General features: G+C 40.0%; 1 protein-coding gene and 1 pseudogene across 4 annotated transcripts; one reads left to right on the top strand and one right to left on the bottom strand.

Annotated features, from left to right (window-relative positions):
- Nucleotides 1-2,698: 2,698 nt before the first annotated feature.
- On the bottom strand, nucleotides 2,699-13,487 carry LOC116854318 (annotated as a pseudogene).
- On the top strand, nucleotides 12,125-21,302 carry SLITRK3 (SLIT and NTRK like family member 3). Of its 4 annotated transcripts, none has more exons than XM_032836081.1 (2): nucleotides 12,125-12,285; nucleotides 17,974-21,302. In XM_032836081.1, exon 2 carries the CDS (start codon nucleotides 17,992-17,994, stop codon nucleotides 20,932-20,934), a length of 2,943 nt encoding a protein of 980 aa, XP_032691972.1. In that variant the 5' UTR covers nucleotides 12,125-12,285; nucleotides 17,974-17,991; the 3' UTR covers nucleotides 20,935-21,302. The 4 variants fall into 4 exon arrangements, with proteins under 4 accessions (XP_032691972.1, XP_032691971.1, XP_032691974.1 ...); XM_032836080.1 differs by lacking the exon at nucleotides 12,125-12,285 and adding an exon at nucleotides 12,910-13,337; XM_032836083.1 differs by lacking the exon at nucleotides 12,125-12,285 and adding an exon at nucleotides 13,398-13,567.
- Nucleotides 21,303-23,468: the final 2,166 nt, after the last annotated feature.

The raw sequence follows: 23,468 nt of genomic DNA, 5'->3' as shown, positions 1-23,468 counted from the left end.
GCGCCATCTGGAGGCGCCTCGAGGCAGCTGCAGCAAACTTAGAACAAGTAGGTGGAACAAGAATGTCAGCAAATTCTTTGTTAAATAAGCACCCTGTTTTATTTACATTTTCCTATGCACATATATTTTTTAAAGACAAAAATGCAAGAAAGCCTCATTTTATTGCCTAGGAATGTTCTATTTCTTTCATACTTCACAATAAAGTAAAAACTGTGCTCTCATTTACAGATGAATAACAAGAGATGGCAAACTATTCTTGTTTTTTGACTCATCTCAAAGGAAAATAATTAACACTGGAAACTATCAGGAATTTCCGGGATTTTGATGTATAATAAAAAGGCAGCATTCCAAAAGAGAAATCTATGCCTCTGAACTAACACAATGCAAGTGTGTTAAACATGCTCTGCTACTCTAAAGAATTACAAACCGTACCTCTGGAAATGTTTAGTGTGTTCCTTATCAGTGCATTACACTGACTTGATTATGATAACAAGAAAAATAGCTTCGGTTATAGTTCATTTGATAAGTTGTTTATAGGACTTAAATATTTCAACAAAAGCTCCTTGAATTAATTTCCTTCTAAATATCTCCCTAAGCTTCTTTCCCTTAAAGAGGATAATTTGTATACCTGAATGAGATATAAGCTTAATTAATTAATTGAATAGAACACTTAAAGGCTTATCTACTGTGATATGCATTTAGAAATGTGATTACTGAATGTTTCGTTATTCCCTACAGATCAAAATGAACGTGATTGCTATCTTCCACCATGCAGAAAGATTTTGAATTTCATCTGTCCATTAAAATTAAAATTTGACTTTGAAACTAATTAATAAGGGACCCATCTATAGTAATTGTTTATTTTTCCAGGCAAGCGTCGACCAGAGCTTGATTATATTCTAAGTGGGGGCCCTTTTGGGAAACAATAATTCTTAATCACTTTAATTTCAAATCAGTGTTTGAGAATCTGGCAGGATAAACATAGAAAAAGAAAAAAAAAATTCCATCAATATTTCATCTCAGTTGGGGGCGCCTGGGTGGCTCAGTGGGTTAAGCCGCTGCCTTCGGCTCAGGTCATGATCTCAGGGTTCTGGGATCGAGTCCCGCATGGGGCTCTCTGCGCAGCAGGGAGACTGCTTCCCTCTCTCTCTCTCTCTGCCTGCCTCTGTCTACTGTGATATCTCTCTGTCAAATAAATAAATAAAATCTTTAAAAAAAAATTTCATCTCAGTTGTTTATTTTCATGTGTTTGATAAGTAAATATATTAGCTTTTCAAACATATACCATTAAATATTTTTTAAGGAAAATTAAGATTTTTCTTTTAAATAGAGATAGTATGTACCAAATATTCAAACTATAATTTTCGTGAGCTTGTAAATTCTCTAAAAATTATGTGGTGAGGGGATTAAAAAGAATGTTAATTTTTTATGTCTATGTCTCTATACCTTCAACTCCTAGCACTCCGAAATATGAAAATATATTAGTTAACTGACTCTTAAATTATATGACTTATATGCTGCACAGTAGTTATGATTTATAGAACGTCTTAGAAAAGCAACATATTCAAATACACAGTTTGAGATTACAAGCAGAATAAATAGCATTTGAGAATTTACAAATAATAAGGTATTAAACACTGACTGACCAAACACAGATATGTCCAACTTTTACAAAGTAAAATGTGGCACATGAACATTTAGATGTAACAAACAGATAAATCAGGGGATAATTTTTCCCACCATAAATGTTTTGACCTTACAAAATCATTCTTTAAGTAAAACCTCTCCAGAATTTATAGAATGATTTTAATGAAAAATAAAATAACTATTTGCATGCAAAAACAAGAAAAAAAAATGAGACTTTAATGAGAGGTATAGAGTAAATTTCACAGCCAAAGACACTGTGTCTACACTCCATCAGAATAAAAAGCTGAAAATGACAGGGGTTGATGCTACATGTAAAAGAGATGATGTGGCTAGGGCAGGAGGAAAAGCATGATGGCCATGTGTTGTCCCCTGAAAGGTCTAAAGTTAGGCTTAAGACACAGAGACAAGAGAGAAAAAAAAAATTTTTTTAGAGTAAATCCCCCCCAAAAAGTATACTTGGAAGTAAATAAGGAAGTAAAGTCAAGTCTTTCTATTCCACAATTTAACATATAAAACTCAAAGAAAGCAAAAAAGTCCAAGTCAAAAATCCCACATGGGTCTTAAGGAACTAAAATAACATGGAGATCCTAAGTACTTTTCTGTTACTGTAAACTAGCATAAAGGATCTATGTTTGTGTTCTATTGCTAGTTAACAAATTACCACTATCTTAGTGGAGTAAAACAAAGCATATTTACTATCTTACACTGCCTGTAGGTCAGCAGTTCAGGCATCGATTAGGTAAACCCTCTGCTCAGTCTCACAAGTCTACAATCTAGGTAACAATTGGGCTGTGATCTTTTTTCTTTTTCTTTCTTTCTTTCTTTCTTTCTTTCTTTCTTTCTTTCTTTCTTTTTTTCTTTCTTTCTTTCTCTCTCTCTCTTTCTTTCCTTTTTTTTCTTTTTGTAAAATGTAAACCAGAAATATTTCTTGCAGAAATTTGGTCAAGGTTCCCATTGGGTGGCTCCTGTTGAAGTTGGCCTGGGGCCCTCCATCCAGGTTTGGGCAGGTGAAATAGAAAAGAGTGGAAGTAGTATGTCTGGGCCCAGGGCCTCAGAGCTGCAACATGGTGTTGGGAGCCAGGCTGCAGGTGAGACCTATACCCTCTGGTTCCACATTCAGGGACTTCACTATGCCATCCTCTATCACTATGGAGAACCTCTTGAGATGGCAATTTCCAAAGACACCACGGATGAATCATCTAGTAACAAATCGGTTTCCTTCCCAAAGGTCCCAGTGGAGTCAGCCAAGAGGATAACCTTGCCTCCTGAATTGTGAACTGGTTCCCACAGTTCAGTCACAAAAGCATCATCAATACTCAGACATACTACCCCCTGAACCCCCTTGGCCCTCAGAGCCTCAGCCTGCTCCACAAACCCTGGCAAGTGGGTCTTGGAACAGCCTGGACTAAAGGCCTCAAGGTTTCCAAACAGCACCCTGTTTGTGCCTTTGAATAGCTCTGCCAGGTTCACCTTGTTCCCAGGCTCCCCTTCAATAGCCACCAGTGAAGGGATGGCTTCCCCAACTTGATTGGGGCCATGGCTGAGAAAGCACTGTTGAAACTGAGGCCTCACCAAACATCTACTCCCTGCTTTATTGCTGGCACCCTCCTGATCTTGTCACCACCCATGCTGCAGATAAATGGCAGTGGCCCGGACAAGAAATAACCCACTTGGCTGCCCAGAAGGTGTGGTCCAGCTAGCAGCACGCGCATCCCAAAACCATTGGTCTGTGTTCTTATCTGGAGACTTGGTTGGGGAAGAATGTGTTTCCAAATTTAACTAGGTTGTAGGAAGAATTCATTTCCTTGGATTCTTGAAGATCACTAAGAGAATGTGTCTTCATTTTAGGGAGGGTACTATCTCTCTTTTAAGGACATTCACCTGATTAAGTCAAGCTGACCAGAACAATCTCCCTTCCAATTAACTCAAAATCACTGATTTGGGATTCTAATTGCATCTGCAAAATCCTTTAACCTTTGCCACTTTCTAGTGGATAAAGAAGTCACAGCTTCCATCCACACTGAACTATGAAGATGAGATTATGCAAGGATGTGACACACTGGGGGTCACCTTAGGGTGTGTCCATAATAGGATTTCTAACAGCCACATGGGATTTTTTGCTTACCATTCAAAAGCATACATGGAACAGCTCGGGGTGATTAAGAGTGCCAGGGAATTTTGTTGCCTTTAGGATCAAAGAAGAGATATGGATATATTCTAGAAGTTTTGTAGGTGCATAGTTATATCTAACAAAGATATGTAACAAACAAACAAGAACAGAGAAGTCATTTTGTCAGGAAGGACACGGAGGCAGAAGTTTGATGCACTGAACTGAGGAGTAATGTCAGACTCGTGAGCAGGACTTGGGACAAAGGACAGCACAGGTGCCCATCTGGAGGCAGTGGCTTTATGTACCAGCCATGTTTGTGTTGCCTGGCTGCCTGTCCACAGTTCCTCACACCTAATCATCCATGCTGTGACCTGGCTCAGCCTTATTAGACCTTTAATATATACCTGACCAAAAAGAATACATCCAGAGACTGGCCAGAAACTTACGGTCTATGTGGCCTTACTGGAAAAAAAATAAGCCTGTCCATTTATATTTTCAGGAATTTGAACTAAAGTGAAAGAGAGAAGTTGCCAGTTGGTGGAGAATACTGCAGCTGAAAGGCCATGTAGCAATTATGAGCTGTGTGCTAGCCGATGCAGAGAAAGCAGCTTAGCATAAGGGGAAAAAAAATGGTGCAGACTCAAAAAGAAGTAGAGATTAGAGAGAACATTCATTCATTCAATTCCTCTAATACATTTGTATGGAGTTCCTATTATGTACGGGCCACTGTTCTAGGTGCCAGGAATACTGCAATGAATAAAACAAAGTGCTTGTTCTCATGAAACTTATTCCTGTAGTGGGAGATAGACGGTAAAAGTGCCTAAGCATATAAATTATATTTCATTAGGAGAGAAACCATGGGAATAAAAAAAAAGCAGGCCATGAAGTTTTAAAGTAATCGGGAACTGCTGCTTGGGGTAGCACGGTCAGGGATGCATACTTGATTATGTCCTTTGAATAGAAACCTGAATGCGGTGAAGATGCCAGTCAGCCCCGCTGATAACTGTGGAAAGGGTATACTGGACAGAGTGCACAGTAGATGAAAAGGCTCTGAAATAGGTGTGTGCTTGGTGAGTCAAAGAAATAGCAAGAGGGGGAATATGCTTGCTATAGAGTGGGAGCAAGAAAGCAAGCCATAGGGTGTGAAGGCAGCTATGGATCAAGCAGCAAGATTACATAGAGCTTGTGAACCTGGGTCTGACAGAATGCTAGCTTTTACCCAGAGAGATGGGAAGCCACTAGAGGGTTACTAAAAGATAATACCAGCCTTACATTTTTAAGAATCATTCTTGCTGCTGTAGAGAACAGATGGGAAGTGAGGGAGGTGACAGGGAGACCATGTGGACCCTGAGAGATACAAAATGTGGCCTAATTTCCGATTATGTTCCCCATGAGGTCTGGCTGTACTTGTTTCAGTCCTTGAATTTCCATGAGATAACACTGCAAATACTTTTCTTTTCTTTTCTTTTTTTTTAACAACCCACCCCCCTTTCCTTAAACCAGATTGCCAAAGACTCTAATGAATGTTAAATATATTCAAGTCTTGGGTATTTTGGCTTTTTATATATTTTGGCATAAGAGCTAAAAGGTAGTAGAATTTTAAAAACATGTTACCTTTTTTATAAATCATAGAAAGTGCTTGCACATTGGGGAGTTGATGTCAGGCTGTTAAATTGTTGAACAGAATTATTTTTCCAGGACACTGGCTTAAACCCATACAAAAAGGTCAGTTCCCAAAGATTATCTATCTAATCCTCTGTGACATAAATGTTTCAAGAGTCTCTAACTTAATGAATATTCTCATCCAATATCAATTAAATAAATATAATTCAATTTTTATATCTTACGGATAACTTTTGTTATTCTATGAGTCTTTGAAACTAAGTATGCTTCCCCTTTTAGAGACAAAACAATTTCATTTATTTATTTATTTATTTATTTTAAAGATTTTATTTATTTATTTGACAGACAGAGATCACAAGTAGGCAGAGAGAGAGGCAGAGAGAGAGGGGAAAGCAGGCTCCCCTCTGAGCAAAGAGCCTGATGTGGGGCTAAATCCCAGGACCGGAGACCATGGCCTGAGCCAAAAGCAGAGGCTTAACCCACTGAGCCACCCAGGCACCCCGAGACAAAACAATTTTAGACAAAACAATTCAAAAGAGTTTATAAAGAATCCACTAATTTTTAATTTTCTATCCTCCCAACTCACACACATACAGAGATATGCATGCATATGTATCATTTTTATATGTGTAAATACTTTTTGGCTACATTTTTATGGCATTTCCAGTGAAATATTACAAAATCAACCATAAAGTGTTCCAAAATGGGCAGGGAAGGGAAATTAGCAAACACTCCCTCACTGTGTTAACAACATGAGACATTTTGCTACTACCCTTTTAATGAATAAATCTAACTAGTACAAGAAATTAAAAACAAACAAACAAACTAGTTTTAGGTCAGCCTATCCTTTTAAAATTTTAAGGTCATTAAAATACATTGAAATACAACCCCAAATAGTCAAATATTCTTTATCTTTTATTTATATTTTTGGTCACATTTCTATAAGATAATTTATATTTTTGGGATGGGGTAAATTAATAACATTATAGGTTCTACAGTATTTTATAATTTTGCCATTGTTAAAAAACGGTGGATGAATGTGTCTTAATTGTGCCACATAGGTTTATTAAATTATTTTATTCTTTTTATTTAAAATATTTGCTAAAAATAACATTCGTAATAAACATTTCCCATTCACAAAATTCTTAAAAACACTACTGTTAAAGAAAATAAAATTCAGACCATTCATTTGTTAAAGAAGAATATTTTGTTGGCTATGAAAGGAAAGAAATGAGCATCCGTAGAAACATAAATTTACCTTTAAATGCCTAAATGTGAAAACACACGTGTGCGCACACACACACACGATTTTAAGACGCAAAAGATAGAGTTACAGATAAAAACCACTAAACATTAACTAACAACATAGAAATGTGAAAGGAGATTTAGATAGAACATAAATGCTAAAAGCAGCTATATGCCTAAGTAACTCAGCAGAGTGATACAGGGGAGGCAGCCAAATCCAGAGAAACTTTATTTTTTTGGATTTAAGTCACTTTAAGAATTGTTAACATTCAGATATATATTCAGTGTTTCATAACACTTTTGCTCTATTCTTAAAATGCAAAGTTGTACATAATACTTCCATTATCTGTGGTTTCCATCACACAATCATATAAAGCCTTTTATCTTGTCCCATAGTTGGTGGGAACAAATTTTTCATCAGGCTTTATACTGAAATCAGCCTCATTTAAAAAGTTATTTCATATTCATGTTCTCAAATAGTTTTCAAAAATTCAAAGACCAGTGGAAATTTGATTTGACTTATAAAAGGCTTGCCAGCCTTTGGCTTAATTAGGCTTGCTGGCCTTATTAGCTGATGCCAATACTATGATGCTGTAGTTAATTTTAAATTAGTAGACTAAGAGGACACATACAGAACTTCAAATGTGTTCCAAGAGGATTTCCATGAAAACTAGTTAAAATATTTTAAGCATTATCATGCCCTTTAACATTTTGTCACTTCAGCAGTTACCACAAATTCTATAGTTTCAATTACCTTCTAATTAAGTGACTCTTTCTCTAACCCTTATTCATCTCTTGAAGATTAGTTCTACATTTCTACCCAACAAGTGAGTTTCTCTGCATGAATATAAACCTAACTCAAATAAGTAGAAAGTTCATTACCTTAGAATTTTAAACATATCTTCAAGGGAGTAACTAAGACTACTTAACAGGAAATAAAAGAAAACATTTGTTTAAGTTTGCTTAAAATTTGTTCTACCAATTAGATTTGTCCCAAAACAAAATCAGCTGTCCTGAAATGCGCCAAGCTCCACATCACAGGCAATATTAAGCCTTTGTCTGTATAACAATTTGGCAAAAGATAGTAAAACAGGGATTTGAATATCACATAATTGGTTGGACTTGGTAACCTTTCATGTTCCTCTTAATTCTGAGATTCTATGACGTTATAAAATCATTCTCATTCCCTTTATCATATATTAAAAGAGAAAAATTTCCTTCACTGCTAAAACTTATGTGATTTACCTCTTTCCACTACATACAATATCTATTCATTTCCTGATATATTATTCAACAGTTTAATTTATTTCAACAAATAAATTTCATTAATTTCCCCTTATCTTGATCTTTGAAGATTTTTTCTCAGTATTTTTTTTAAGATTTGATTTATTTATTTGATAGAGATTACAAGTCGTCAGAGAGGCAGGCAGGGAGAGAAGGGGAAGCAGGCTCCCCACTGAGCAGAGAGTCGATGTGGGGCTCGATTCCAGGACCCTGAGATCATGACCTGAGCCGAAGGCAGAGGATTTAATCCACTGAGCCACCCAGGTGCCCCTTTTTCAGTAGTTTTAATCTTAATATCTACAATCTATCAATTTCAAATAATTTTAGAAAATATCTTATTAAGGAAACAATAACTTCTGGGTTTAATCCAGATTACAAATTAAAATTTGGAAACTTTGTTCATACTAGATAAACTCTGGGAGTTCTAAAATAGTTCACTTAATCTTTGAGATTAAAATACACGTTTACTTCAAAGATAACCTAAGTCTTCATTAGGTGGAAGCTTACAAAGTGCTTCTAAATATTTTAGTAAAACAAAATGGAAAAGATCAATGTGTAATTGAATATCTTATAACTACTTCTCTATATGTATAGATTGTTAGTTGTAATGCAGGTATCACTTATAAATATGTTGATTCACTACGTTTTACAAGATGCTTTTGAAAAAAAATAGTTACCAATGGCTTTGGAACTTCTACAAACATGTACTTCTACAAACATGAGCTTCTACAAATGAAAACCTTTCAAACATGTTTCTTCTATGGAGTTATAGGAAGATATACACAAATAAACACTTACGTAAGTATGTAACATTCAGTCTGAATGGTTCAATCTTTTGAATTCTTTCAATAAATGCTAACATTTAATTTCTGTTTTATCATGTTTTTATTTGCTTAATGTTTGGTACACAAAATTTTCATTTACAAAATTATATTGTGTAAGTAACTACATTTTCAGTTGTTTCAAAGGTGGTATCAAAAGTTGCTCAAATGAAGATACGATTAGCTTTTTGATATTATCAAGCATGTAGTTTGTCAGCCTGAAAATTATTTGGAATAATGTGTGCCGAAAAAAAAAAAAAAAACACAAAAAACAAACAAAAAAAAAAAAAAACAAGAGAGAGAGAGATAGAGAGAGAGGCTTCATGAATGCCTGTGTAAAAGCAGACGAATACAATAGGTGACTTAGATATGCTGTATGTAATCATAAATTACTGCAGAGTTTAGAGTTTTCTTGGATGAATGTTCCATTATAAAACAAACTCTCTAGTACTACCTTAATTAGAATTACATCTTTCAAAGATATATTTATTTTATTTAAATCAGAGTGAGTAAAATATATGCTAGATAAGAAAAATATGTCTACTTTTTTCACTTTGATACTACTATCTCTCTCTTTCTGAAAACAATAGAAAATTAAAAGGAAACTGAAAAATACTGCTGTCCTTGGAACTAAATTTATATACATATAGATAGATATGATATTCTATATCAGCAATATAAACATATTTAATTACATTGTGTATGTTATTTCTATGTTTTCCTTTTATCCATTATGCATCATCAATAAAGAACACAGTTCTTTAATGACAGATCTTTCTTTTTGAAATATAAATTATTTGATTAAAATAAAACTATGGGTATGTATATAAATACTTCTGTGGAATGCACTAAAAAGTCATAACAAAGAATAGCTCAAAGAATCACCATGCTTACCCCACAGCATTTTTATCTGACCTGAAATATTTATGTTGGAAGTACTCAGTTTTAACATTAGCAACCCATCCTAGCTATTCAATCTTCTATAGCTCCCTAGACCATCAGACTATAACAAAATCTTCTCAGAGTAAATATATTAACACATTCAGAGTTCTCTTATCAAGAAATAACCTTGAAAATCAAATAAAATGAAAAAACCTCCAAAAGGTCAAAGAGATTCAGCTATTTTAAGAATGATGTTGCCTGATTTCTTCCAGGGTTACTCTAATATCCTCCAGCCTTGAGGCTCAGGGGCATGTGTGTGATTTCACACTTGCCCACGTAGAATATGGTGTACTCAGGAGTGATTCTCCTCGAATTGAGCAACCACCTGAAAAGGCCAGAAACATCTCTATGACTCATCAGCCTACTGATGTAGCTCAGGCTCTCCTAAATCAGACTGATTTGTAATAGGGATGGACCTTTTCCACAAACTTTCTTGAATATGTCTTTTTAAAACTCAATTTGGAGAACTTGTAAGTGAAAAACCCAAGACAAATATTCTTTCCTTATCCATGTCTCCACTTATGCTTCACATGGAAGCATTTATTATCCAAGAAAATACTGAGGAGGGTTTGAAATGTGTGCCAGGTCTGAAAAACAATATTTAAAGTATAGGGGGGTGCCTGGGTGGCTCAGTAGGTTAAGCAACTGATTTTTTATTTTGGCAGGGGTCATGATCTCAGGGTTGTGAGATGGAGCCCTGCTTCTGACTCTGCACAGACTCTGCTTGAGATTTTCTCTCTCCCTCTGCTCCCCCACCACCCCACCAACCTCACACTCCATCTCTCTCTAAAAATAGATAAATAAAATGTTTTAAAAAAATAAGGGATGCCTAGGTGGCTCAGTCAGCTAAGTATCTCCCATCAGCTCAGGTCATGATTCCAGGATCCTGGGATGGAGTTTTCATTGGACTCTTTGCTCAGCAGGGAGCCTGCTGCTCCCTCTGCTTTCTCTCTCTGACAAATAAATAAAATATTTAAAAAAATAGAAAATAAAAATAAATAAAAGCATATATTTTGAAATCATATTGCTTTCACCACTTTCTAGATTCTGGTAGATATTCTATTAATCTAAATAATCTTAAAGAAGACTATTGTGAAGAACAAATTGAAATATTATTTTAAAAAGCAATCTAAATTCACTTTATGCACAACCAACACAGTTGCCATATGGAATTTGGCTAATCTATATACAAAATCCAAAGGAATCCCACAGTCCCCTGTTTTTCACTATGACCAGTTCCATCTTCTCTCTTTTGATGAAGGTAATACAGACACTAAACTCGTGGTATAGTATGTATATAACGTAGAGTAACAATGGTGTAACAAAGTATACCAAAAATCCATTAAATATAGGCTAAAATCATACCTCCAGGCCTGTTTCTCAAAGAATTTAATATATAAAAAAAGAGTATTCTTTGTAAGGGTTGAGTTAGCTCCTTTGAGAGCTTTTGCAAATAGGGTTGAGGTCAGTTTAGGTCTACATTATACTAGCTACACAACTTTGCTTGCCTTCGACAATTTATTCCATTCACTTCAGTTAGGAATGGCAAGAGATATAAAGATGATTCCTGGGACTACTTCTTATTCAGTTTGGAAGTTAGTGGAAGATTGTCCTCTTTACAATGCAGTCGCTAATGAAAGGGATCTATTAAAAAGAACTGCGTTGGTTTACACTGCAGATTGAATGGAGCATTAAATGACTGCATTAGTATGACTGCAATGGGGGTAATGGTCGCCTCCAGTAGGTATATAATGTTGTAATAATTCTTTCACATAGGTGCAATAATTGCTCAAGTGTCCTCATTTAATTTGTCACGAAATGGTATCCAACATCTCTCCAGCAAATGCCCCTCACGCCTCTCCTCACTCTAGTTTTATTTTCCTCCCTTTTGGCGAGTGTAAACAGATGAGGAAATCTGTGTACTTCCAAAATGTCACCTATGTATCATGAAGCGGGGTGTGGGGGGGGGCACTGTAAATCACTTGAAAACAGCTTCTAGCAGGCGTTTAGGGATACCGCCCATCAATACAGCTCAGATGCTCTTAATTTGATGACCCCGCCCAAACCCCATGGGCCTGGCCTGTAATTTTCCAAAGGGCCACCTCTCATTTGCAAATAAAAGTTAAAGTCAATCCACAGATACAGAACGCTGACTTCCTGCCACTCAATTTTACAGGGCTTCTCTTTGTAGAGCTGCCAGATTGTGACCGATGTTGGGGGTGGGGGCGGGGATGAGATGAGCGAGAGAATGAGATGAGAGAGAATGAGAGGAGAGAGAGAGAATGCGAGAGAAAGAAAGAAAGAGGGAGAGAGAGAGATCACTTGCTTCCTTGCTTCCTAAGCAGGGATTTGCCTGCGATGCGCGGCGAGAGGACTGCGGCGGCTGATTTACACAGTTGGCGCGGAGGAGGGGCCGGGGGTGCGGGGGGGGGGGGGGGCACAAGCTGGCGGAGGCTCCGGCGATGGGCTGATCTGGGGGCTCCCGAGCGCCGCTGCCTGCGTGCGCGATTTGGGGGCAGCAGCTGATGGATTTGCATTAGGGCTCCAGTCCGGCGTTTCGTATACTGCCTCCTAAAACCCGATCTGGACCTCCCAGTTTGGGTGCAGACGTTGGTAAGTAACGTGTAATCCGATTTCAGTTATTTCCTAGGCCATTAAAGTGGCACTTTTAAAGCAGGTCAGTCTTGAAAGATGCCGCCGCCGCGAGCGTCTCCTTGGCCTGAAACGTTCCGCGGTCCCCCTCCCCGCGTCCGCCCCCCCGCCCCCATCCTCTCGCGCTGGAGAAGTGAGGGTGTTTGAATGGTGAGCTGTCAGGGGGCTCACTCTCTGCCAACAGGATCTCTTCACCTTCGTGCTTTGCCTGAGATCTCCCAAATCGAAGTCGAATTTGGTGTGTACAGCCATACTGTTGTATTTGTATCCTCTTTTTTTCTCTCTACCCCCTCCTCCCCCCCTCCCCCGCTTCACCGTCTGGCCAATGCTGGGATCTGGGATCTAGTCGCCCCCTTCCTGCCTCCTTCCCTCCCCTCCCCACCCCCTTCTCTCATCTACACACCACCCACCCCCACTCCCACCTACCTAAAGGGTCAAGAGCAAAGAAACCCGGAGATGGTAAGGGCTAGTCCCATCTCCTCTGATCGAAGGAGGCCTTGGGCAGGGATTGCACTGAGTGACAACCTTTCAGGAAGCAAGGAAGAGAAAGAAAAAAAACCAAAACAAAATAAAACAACAACAACAAAAAAAAAAAACCCAAAAACCCAGAGACGGAGCCAGGACTCTCAGGACAGCGAAGCTCGACAGTGAATCCAGAGCACCGAGATTTTAAGTCCAAGAACCCAGTCCTAGGACACCTCTGCCTGCCTACCATCGAAGGTATATAGAACTGTGGTCCTGAGCTCTCTGTCACTGGCGGCGTCAAGCTAGGTGAGCGCCCGGCTTTCCCATTGGTATGCAGCGACCATTTCCCTTCAAGTCTCAAAGGTGGAAACACTTAAAAGGATTACAAGCGTGATTTGGTGGCCTTACTGAAAGTTGGTGGCATGAAGAAGAGAAACTGCAAGGCTACGGCATGTTGGATACAATTCAGCCTCCCAGAGAGTTTGCACCTCCCGCTGGGCAGCCCCTCGGAGCAAATCTCGGAGATCTAGAGCGCTCTGCACCGATAGGTACTCGCCGCCATCCTTTCCTACTTTGCCTAATTGAAACCAGTATTTCTCGCTGGTAGGATGTGCATTGTAGAGCGTATAGAGTTTGGCAGCGATGGCTTCTATACGTTCACAGGTGCTAGGCGTTTGTTGCATTATTGAACGGTTCATTTAGTTGTTAAGGACAATGGGAGAAGGAATGGTACTGGAGACTAACATACACTTGGACCCCTTTTCTAGGGGAGGAAATTGTAAGTAACTCCAACAAACAGGCCAAGTGTCGGAGCGAAGGGCCCCTCCCCCAGTGGGTCGCTCACTCGTTCTGTAAAAGAAGGAAAACGGCTTGAGGTTTTAATCATTTTCCATTTCTAAACATACCCATTGTGCGTTTCGCCTGGAGACAGCAGATTAGGATCTGTGGAAGGCTCAAACCTCTTCAGAAAATGAATGATGCAGCATTTTAATTATTTGTTCTGGGGGTGATCGCTTTGCTTCCATATTGGAATATTTAATCCTAGATATGGAGATATTAGTGGGCTCGGAGATCGGGCAAAGGGGTGGGGGAGAGAGGAAGGGGGCACTGTGGGGGAGAAAGGGCTTCTTGTCCTCCCCGTGGACAAATGATGCCAGGCGCTCCCAGCAGGAAGCGGGCGAAACCGGGGCTTCAGGGCCCTCCATCCCCTAACTTTTGGAGCTCTTCCTATCACTTAGACACGCTATTCTGAGATAACTGAAAAGAAAGGGGTGAGATAGCCTTTAGGACACGGACCAAATCAAGAACTTGAGGTGATGTAGATAAGAAGAGAACAGAGGACGATTGCAGTGATGGTCGTTTACCGTCGCCGGGAAGCTCAGAGAAGCCTCCCGGTTACCCATCAATTCCATCGAATCATGGGTTCCGATATGATCCGTGAAACAGTCACCGCCTTTGCACGTTGGGTACCAAAGGTGGTGTGTGTGGCGGGGGAGGGGGTAGCTTGGCAGTTGGTGAAGGAGATGGGATTGTTCAGGTTCTGAGTTCAGGCTTCGGTGATGGTCGGCTCAGTTGCGACCTGAGAAATAGGGTGGGTCTGGAACATTAAGGGTGTAGAGTGTTAGAGAAGCCTGCCTTCCTGCTTACTAAGATTGTGATTGCTGTTTCTAATCTTAGCTACTCGGGAGCGGAGGACACTTGTGCGGTCATTTTAAATGCAAAATGTGATGCAAATCTTCTATGACTGACTCTTACGGAACGTTTATGTTCCATTAAGTGACATATATATTGTATATATAATGTACCATTCTGGTACAAAACTGATGTTTTTTTTTTTTTTTCTTTAAAATTTGATTTTGTAAAAAGTGCTTTAAGGGAAAGCCATCTCTACCCGCTAACTTTGAGTCCTTGGGCAGTTGAGGTTCGGTCCAGTTCTTAGCGACCAGAAAGTCCCTCCCTTCCCCAGGTGTTGGTTACAGGATTGGTGTGGAGTGGCGGGCGGGGAGGGGGAGGCGAAGGGCAATCTATGCCATACAGTCCCAGCTAACTAGACTCGTTTGCTACACACTTGCCTCTCTCCAGTTTCCCCGCTAAGCTGCCTTTCCTCCTAGTAGGTAGCACTGTAGAACCGTCAGTTCTATAGTCGAGCCTTCTTAGAGGGTTCCTGTGAACTGTGATCTGGTGGCCCCTCTTCACTGCAACGTCTTCGCTCCCTATCTTCCTCTTCCCCCAAATATCACGGGGAAATATTTGGACCAAAAAAAACGGGGTTGGGGAGGGTCGAGGAAAAAAAAAAATCCAAACCCTGAAATGCTGCCCCCTATCCCCATGAGGTCTTTCCGGTAGAAGAAAGTGAAATGTGCCATTGTTACCAAGTGGTCTGCGTTGGCCTGTCTCTTTTTAAAAAGGTGGAAGCAAACACATGGCTGTTGAATCCAGGGGAAATCGAAGGCTTTGAGCTGCAGCACAACAAAAGGATTCCTGGTGCAAAGAGATCGAAACAAAATGCAGGAGAAACTCGGTCCAAGTCACTCAGGCTGCCTGAGCTCTTATTCGGGACTCCTAAGCAGAATCAGCTAGATCCAGCTCTTCTCCTTCGGGGATCTGAATTACCCTTTATCCCTGTCTTTGGAGAGGAGTGTCTATGCTATGAAAAGGATAATTTTGAAGGATAATCTTACTTTACAACCAGTCTGCACTAGGGAGAGGAGCTTTGGAAACTAGAGAAGCAAAACAGGAGATTATTTCCTTGAGAGTTAAAAATAATTATAATAAAAAGGAAAAAAAATGTCCACAGTCCTCCCTCCTCTACCTTCCCCACTAAAGGAATGCTTTCCTTAGGTTGGCCTCTGCTTCCCTGTTTCTCATTTTGACAGTTTGTAATCTGGACCCCTCCACTTCTTTTCTCATCCCTTAAACACACACACACACACACACACACACACACACACACACACACACTGTACAGTCAGGGCTTCCTAGTGCTCGCTCCCGACCCCAAGCTAAGCGCGTTCCCTTCTTGGAGCTCATTTTCGTGACGTGGAAAGCCGGATCCAGGGTTACAGCACACATTAAAAAAAAAAAAAAAAAAAAAAAAAGCCAGCTCAAGAGAAGTCCGAGATTCTGCACTGGGATTGAGCCTGGCTTCCTCTTTGCCTCCCTCCCGCCCTTCCTCCCAGTGCCCAATGATGTGCTTCTGGTACCCAGAGAGAGCAGCCACAGCAGCGGCGGCAGCAGCGGCAGCGAAGCTGGAAGCCTGCTGCAGCCCCTTCTCCTCCCTCCTCTATTGAGTGTGCCAAGCGGCAGTTCTGCATCCTAAAGAAGCCCATTGAAAGGCCCATTGCATTCCCAGCACGTCTCAAGCTTGCTGCTTTTATTTTTTCCCTTCGTCTCCCCCACCCACCCCCTCTATCCCCCTTTGCTTCAGCTTCAGCAAAAGGAAGGGAGGGAGAGGGAGAGAATCCTTAAACTCAAGGTGTTTTTTATTTTTTTTTCTTCCAATGTGCAATACTTTAAAAAAAAAAAAAATCTCCTGCAAAATAGGTAAGTCAAAGACATCTGGTGCCTTTCTTACCTAAATCTTAGGGACCTCCGAAACAAGAAAAACATTTAAAAAATGATGAAGAAAGAACTTGAGTAGATTTTAATATTTTATAAGGGAGACAGGGAAGACTAACTGATACTGCAATGTAGCTTCATCTGCTTTCTGTCTCTCTCTTTTTTTTCATTTAATTGTTTCTAAAAATTGAGTATTGCATGCCTGAGGCGGATTTCTCTTTGCATTCTCATAGGTCTTCTTATCCTTACAGCTATGTACATTATATGCAAGTTGAATGTGAAGATTTATTCTTTTCACTTTCCTTATAAATTGTATCATTTTGTTTTCAGAGGCTTGGCAAAATATTTCCTTAATGTATGTATTTTACGTGTGGAGAGAAAGCATACGCTAAAAATTCTGGTTTATTTTTATTGATTAAAAATAATTATTCAATTCTGATTGATATTTCAGTGACTTAGAAAGGGCAATCTAATAAAACTGCATTAATACAATTTACTTATGTATTCATTTTCATATACTGATGATATAAAGCAAGGAAAGAGAGCCATAAAAGAAGGTTCTGTATTATTAGAATAGTGCACAGTATTTGTTTCTTCTGATTAGAAAAGAATGATGTCTTTCTTTGAAATGTAAGTCATGTGATAGATTATTTATCAGCAGGTAAGAATCAAGGTTTCCACCCTTTTCTTGCCTTTAACTACCCAACTCTCTTCTAACCAGCTACCTGCCATTCCAGCTTTTTACAGGGTTCCTCAGTTGATCTTGAAGGCACAGATACACATTCCAAACTAAGCTCTGCAAGTGTTTTGATACAGACACTCCCAGGTTCAGCATCCTTAAGCTATCATTATCTTTAACTCTGACAACTGCATGGGCTCCTTCTTTAGAAGGGCTAATTTTTCCTAAAGGGTTTAAATAGCCAAATGATAAACCTATGTAGAAATTATTTAATTAAAGGAGATGTTAAAAATCTGTGCCTGGGAAAAAGAGGGTGGGGGTATAGTGTGATACTGAGCATACACTATAATTAAGTATACTGTGATCATCTCTTAAGCAAAACCTTAAGTTTTCCTGAGATACCAAGCATCTTATATCTCATCTGATATAGAGCAATGGGTTCAGACTTCATCACACTCTAATCTAATAACTTTGTGGTGTGCTATGTCTTTTTATGAGTAGAAACCTATAGCTAAAGAATATTTCCCACCAGAATTCCAATCAGATCTGTAATGGGCTCCTCTGATATCAATGTAAGTTTTAGCAGACAAACAGGTGAAATGGCCAAATTACTGCCATTATTACTGAATATGCCTATATCTAAAAGACATCACTGTATACCAGTCCTTTGATTGCCATTAAGATGCAATGAAGGCTGCTTGTGTCAGTATGATATGCCCTTTACCAAGTATGTCTTGGTTCAGAAAAATGTCATTGCATGGCACAATATTTCAGAGTCACCCAAGTTTAAATACAAGACATATTAAGCATATTGACAGATCATTTTGAGTGTCAGTTCAACAACTGCTAAACTTTGTTTCACTCATAAAAAGCTCCAAATGTAGGAGTAAATTAGAATAGTGCATATGAGTAAAGGCTAAAAATCTGCATCTTTATTTCTGTTGCAGTTTTGTAAGCAACTACAAATGATGAAACCTTCCATAGCTGAGATGCTTCACAGAGGGAGGATGTTGTGGATAATTCTTCTAAGCACAATTGCTCTAGGATGGACTACCCCGATTCCCCTGATAGAGGACTCAGAGGAAATAGATGAGCCCTGTTTTGATCCATGCTACTGTGAAGTTAAAGAAAGCCTCTTTCATATACATTGTGACAGTAAAGGATTTACAAATATTAGTCAGATTACTGAGTTCTGGTCAAGACCTTTTAAACTGTATCTGCAAAGGAATTCAATGAGGAAATTGTACACCAACAGTTTTCTTCATTTGAACAACGCTGTGTCCATTAACCTTGGGAACAATGCATTGCAGGACATTCAATCAGGAGCTTTCAATGGTCTTAAGATTTTAAAGAGGTTATATCTACATGAAAACAAACTAGACATCTTCAGAAATGACACCTTCCTTGGCTTGGAAAGTCTGGAATATCTGCAGGCAGATTACAATGTCATTAAACGTATTGAGAGTGGAGCATTTCGGAACCTAAGTAAATTGAGGGTTCTGATTCTAAATGATAATCTCATCCCCATGCTTCCAACCAATTTATTTAAGGCTGTCTCCTTAACCCATTTGGACCTACGTGGAAACAGGTTAAAGGTTCTTTTTTACCGAGGGATGTTAGACCACATTGGCAGAAGCCTGATGGAGCTCCAGCTGGAAGAAAATCCCTGGAACTGTACGTGTGAGATAGTGCAATTGAAGAGTTGGCTGGAACGCATTCCTTACACCGCCCTGGTGGGTGACATCACCTGTGAGACCCCTTTCCACTTCCATGGAAAGGACCTGCGAGAAATCAGGAAGACAGAACTCTGTCCCCTGTTGTCCGACTCTGAGGTGGAGGCTAGTTTGGGGATTCCCCACTTGTCATCAAACAAGGAGAACGCATGGCCAACTAAGCCTTCCTCAATGTTGTCTTCTGTCCATTTTACTGCTTCTTCTGTTGAATATAAGTCCTCAAATAAACAGCCTAAGCCCACCAAACAGCCCCGAACACCAAGGCCACCTTCCACATCCCAAGCTTTGTACCCCGGTCCAAATCAACCTCCTATTGCTCCTTACCAGACCAGACCACCCATTCCCATTATATGTCCTACTGGGTGTACCTGTAATTTACACATCAACGACCTTGGCTTGACTGTCAACTGCAAGGAGCGAGGATTTAATAACATTTCTGAACTTCTTCCAAGGCCACTGAATGCCAAGAAACTTTACCTGAGTAGCAATCTGATTCAGAAAATATACCGTTCTGATTTTTGGAATTTCTCCTCCCTGGATCTCTTGCATCTGGGGAACAATCGTATTTCTTATGTCCAGGATGGAGCCTTCATCAACCTGCCCAACCTAAAGAGCCTCTTTCTCAATGGCAACGATATCGAGAAGCTGACACCGGGCATGTTCCGAGGCCTACAGAGTTTGCATTACTTGTACTTTGAGTTCAATGTCATCCGAGAAATCCAGCCTGCAGCCTTCAGCCTCATGCCCAACTTGAAGCTGCTATTCCTCAACAATAACCTGCTGAGGACCCTGCCAACAGACGCTTTTGCAGGCACATCCCTGGCCCGGCTTAACCTGAGGAAGAACTACTTCCTCTACCTTCCTGTGGCTGGTGTCCTAGAACACTTGAATGCCATTGTCCAGATAGACCTCAATGAGAATCCTTGGGACTGTACCTGTGATCTGGTCCCCTTCAAACAGTGGATTGAAACCATCAGCTCAGTCAGTGTAGTGGGTGATGTGCTTTGCAGGAGCCCTGAGAACCTCACCCATCGTGATGTACGCACGATTGAGCTGGAAGTTCTCTGCCCCGAGATGCTGCACATCCCACCAGCTGGAGCATCTCCAGCCCAGTCTGGAGATTCTCACCTTGCTGGGGGGCCAACGAGTGCATCACCTTATGAGTTCTCGCCCCCTGGGGGCCCCGTGCCACTTTCTGTGTTGATTCTCAGCCTGCTGGTTCTTTTTTTTTCTGCAGTCTTTGTTGCTGCAGGCCTCTTTGCCTATGTGCTCCGACGGCGCCGGAAGAAGCTGCCCTTTAGAAGCAAGAGGCAAGAAGGTGTGGACCTTACTGGCATCCAGATGCAATGCCACCGGCTTTTTGAGGACGGTGGAGGTGGTGGAGGTGGAAGTGGAGGTGGGGGCAGACCCACTCTTTCCTCCCCAGAGAAGGCTCCTCCTGTGGGCCACGTATATGAGTACATCCCCCACCCAGTTACTCAGATGTGCAACAACCCCATCTATAAACCTCGAGAGGAGGAGGAGGCGGCTGTTTCATCAGTCCAGGAGGCAGGGAATGCAGATCGAGGGGGATCTGGGACACAACCACCAGGAATAGGTGAGGTTCTCCTAGGAAGTGAGCAGTTTGCTGAGACACCCAAGGAGAACCACAGCAACTACCGGACCTTGCTGGAGAAAGAAAAGGAGTGGGCCCTGGCAGTGTCCAGCTCCCAACTCAACACCATAGTGACAATGAATCACCATCACCCTCACCCTCACCATCCAGCAGTTGGTGGGGTTTCAGGGGTAGTTGCAGGAACCGGGGGAGACTTGGCAGGGTTCCGCCACCATGAGAAGAATGGTGGGGTGGTGCTGTTTCCTCCTGGGGGAGGCTGTGGTGGTGGCAGTATGCTACTAGACCGAGAGAGGCCACAACCAGCCCCCTGCACAGTGGGATTCGTGGATTGTCTCTACGGCACAGTGCCCAAATTAAAGGAACTGCACGTCCACCCTCCTGGCATGCAATACCCAGACTTACAGCAGGATGCCAGGCTGAAAGAAACCCTTCTCTTCTCGGCTGGAAAGGGCTTCACAGACCACCAAACCCAAAAAAGTGATTACCTCGAGTTAAGGGCCAAACTTCAAACCAAGCCGGATTACCTCGAAGTCCTGGAGAAGACAACATATAGGTTCTAACAGTAAAAGAAAAATAAATTAGTGCTTTTTTTTTTCCCAAAAGAAAAGGAAAATAAAAGAAATATATTCCTTGCTCCCTTTACACTTGTCCCAATAACTCCATTCTCACAAACTTCCCTGCCCTGAACAGCACTGAAACCGCATGATAACTAGAAAATACAGATGTATGCTGTCCCCTCTCAGATGTGATTTGGAGGAAGGGCCATACTCAGATCATTAATCAATGAAGTGCCTTCGCAGACTTTTGCCAGCAAATGTTATCATTATTTTTTTATACTGAAACTTGAGACTTTGACTGTGCCATGTATAAGGTATATTGGGGATCGTTGTATTGATCCTAATTAAGTAAAACTCAATGTGTCTTTTTATTTTCAGTACTTTTTTTATTTGTAGTTTTGTTTGACAGGGAGGGGGGAAAACAAATTGATATTTGTGGCTTTCTTTCCTCTTCCCATCATGGCACAGATTCTGTACATGTATTAACAATGCAGTTTGCTGCATGCCTGGAAACTGCAAGATGGGGAGGGAGGGGGCGGGTCTTGCTCGAATGTTCTCACCCACTCTTTTTTCTGTCATACACATAGCTACACGCTAATCACAAATCCCTGCACACAGTTAGGTCCCTAAACCTGCAGCCTTTTCCTTCTGGTGTAGGTACACACACACACAAATGTACACAGGTGCGCGTGCATGCGCACACAAACACATGTACCCTATTCCTTTTCAACCCAATCTAATTATTTTGGGTTTGATCCATTCCTCTATTCTTCATAGCTTCATCTTCCCTTCACCCCTAGTGTACAGCTCTCTCCTACCACCGTGGGAAAAGTCATATTCTAGGTTGGATCCTACTGAAGTGGAAGCCTGGTGGTTTAACAGCTGGAGGCACACCTAGGGATGAGCATCCTCTTTGTGACACTCCATCCTGATGCCAAGATTTTTTGGAGAACATCTGCACTTTCTTATATATATATATATATATATAATATTAAAAATAAAAAAAGCAACTGGGTATATATCACTAACAGCTTTGTAGGAAGCACTTTTAATGTTTTCTCTCTCACACACAAAGATTCAAAAGAAATGTGCATATATTTATTCTGTAATTTCAGTGATTATAAATTGTAAAGGTAATGTTTAATCATTGTATAGTGATTATGCGTCTGGTATAGCTTTCCTAATAAAAAAGTTTTTGAAAAACATAATACATTATATAGAGGATACCAAGCTTGAACCTTAAACTCCAGCTATGCCATGCCTTTCGTGCTCCCATTTAAAAAAAAAAAAATCTTTCTTTTACTTGTTATACAGAGAGCTAGTTTATTAACAAGTTTGATGCACTGTGATGTTGATAAATCTTATAACCCACCACCCCATCACATACCAGGATACAACTGGGACTTAAAAAAAAATCTGATTTATGTAGTTGAGTTTTTTTCTCTTGGATTATGACTTTCAAATTAAAAAACCCAGCGATGCACCAGTTTTCTTAGGCAGGTTGTGATTGGGAGAAAATAAAGAAGTAGGTTGCTAAGAAGTACAAATTATATGGAGGAGGTAATAAAGGAATCAAGGACCCATGCACCTTAAGACAGTAAATGACATAAAGAAAAAGGAAAGTGAAATTGCTGTTCTTTTTAAAAAAGTAGTAAAATTACACACGCACACACACACATACCAATCAAACTCCAAGGCCTTGGAGCTGATTTGACTGTCCGAATCCTGCTATCTGTACAAGTTGTCATTGTTATATTTAGGTACTGGTTTTTTTTTCCAACCATCTAACTATAACTGGCCCCAGTCAGCTTGAACTAAGACAGAAGATGCTGAATGAGTTTTTCTTTCTGTATGATATTAAAATAATGTTTAAAGTTAATTTGACAATAATCCAAGTTATAATCCATTTACATGTGAGCGAAACCAAAGAAAATTGGATTTTTAAGGTGCCGGTATCTTGTTTGTGGAGGAAACTAAACTGATACAAAGAAACTGGAGCTTTAAGGCAGGCACTTATCTCATTTCGCCAGTAGAGGGCAGCAGAGCTCCAGAGATTGACAGACCCTGTAGCTGCAGAATTGTGCAGTGAGGCCAGTGTTCTATTAGTTTTCTCAAGCTGCCCGTAGTAGAAATTATCGTTATATGTTGAATGTAATTCACCACAAGTCACCAATGCCTTATATCACTTTTTTTTTCATAAAAAAACTTGCAGCTTCTAAAGCTGTTACTGATATAAAAATTAAGGCATTGTACTTAAAAAAAACCGTGAATGTCTAGAACATATTTATATATCTCTTAATTATAAATGGGTATCACCGTAAGTAAGCATAAAATAAAAAACACACATGCATCAATAAAAAATGTAACTTTTCAGGGCCGTCTTGCATTTGGCACATTGTACTTCTATTTTCTGTCTTCCGTTGTTTGAAGTACATTGGAATTACTTCAGATGAAGAAAAACATAATTCACTTTTTCTCTACATACAATATTGAAATGTAGCTTTTCTTACACAAGAGAATCAGATCCACAATTAAAT

This window comes from Lontra canadensis, unplaced genomic scaffold, assembly GCF_010015895.1.
Source record: "Lontra canadensis isolate GAN:19392208 unplaced genomic scaffold, GSC_riverotter_1.0 scaffold90, whole genome shotgun sequence".
NCBI lineage: Eukaryota > Metazoa > Chordata > Mammalia > Carnivora > Mustelidae > Lontra > Lontra canadensis.
Note: the sequence above shows the minus strand (reverse complement) of the source record. Positions and strands in the feature narration are given on the sequence as shown.

Coding starts and splice junctions, on each gene's coding strand:
- SLITRK3 (XM_032836081.1), top strand. CDS start 17,992: ATGATGAAACCTTCCATAGCTGAGATGCTTCACAGAGGGAGGATGTTG.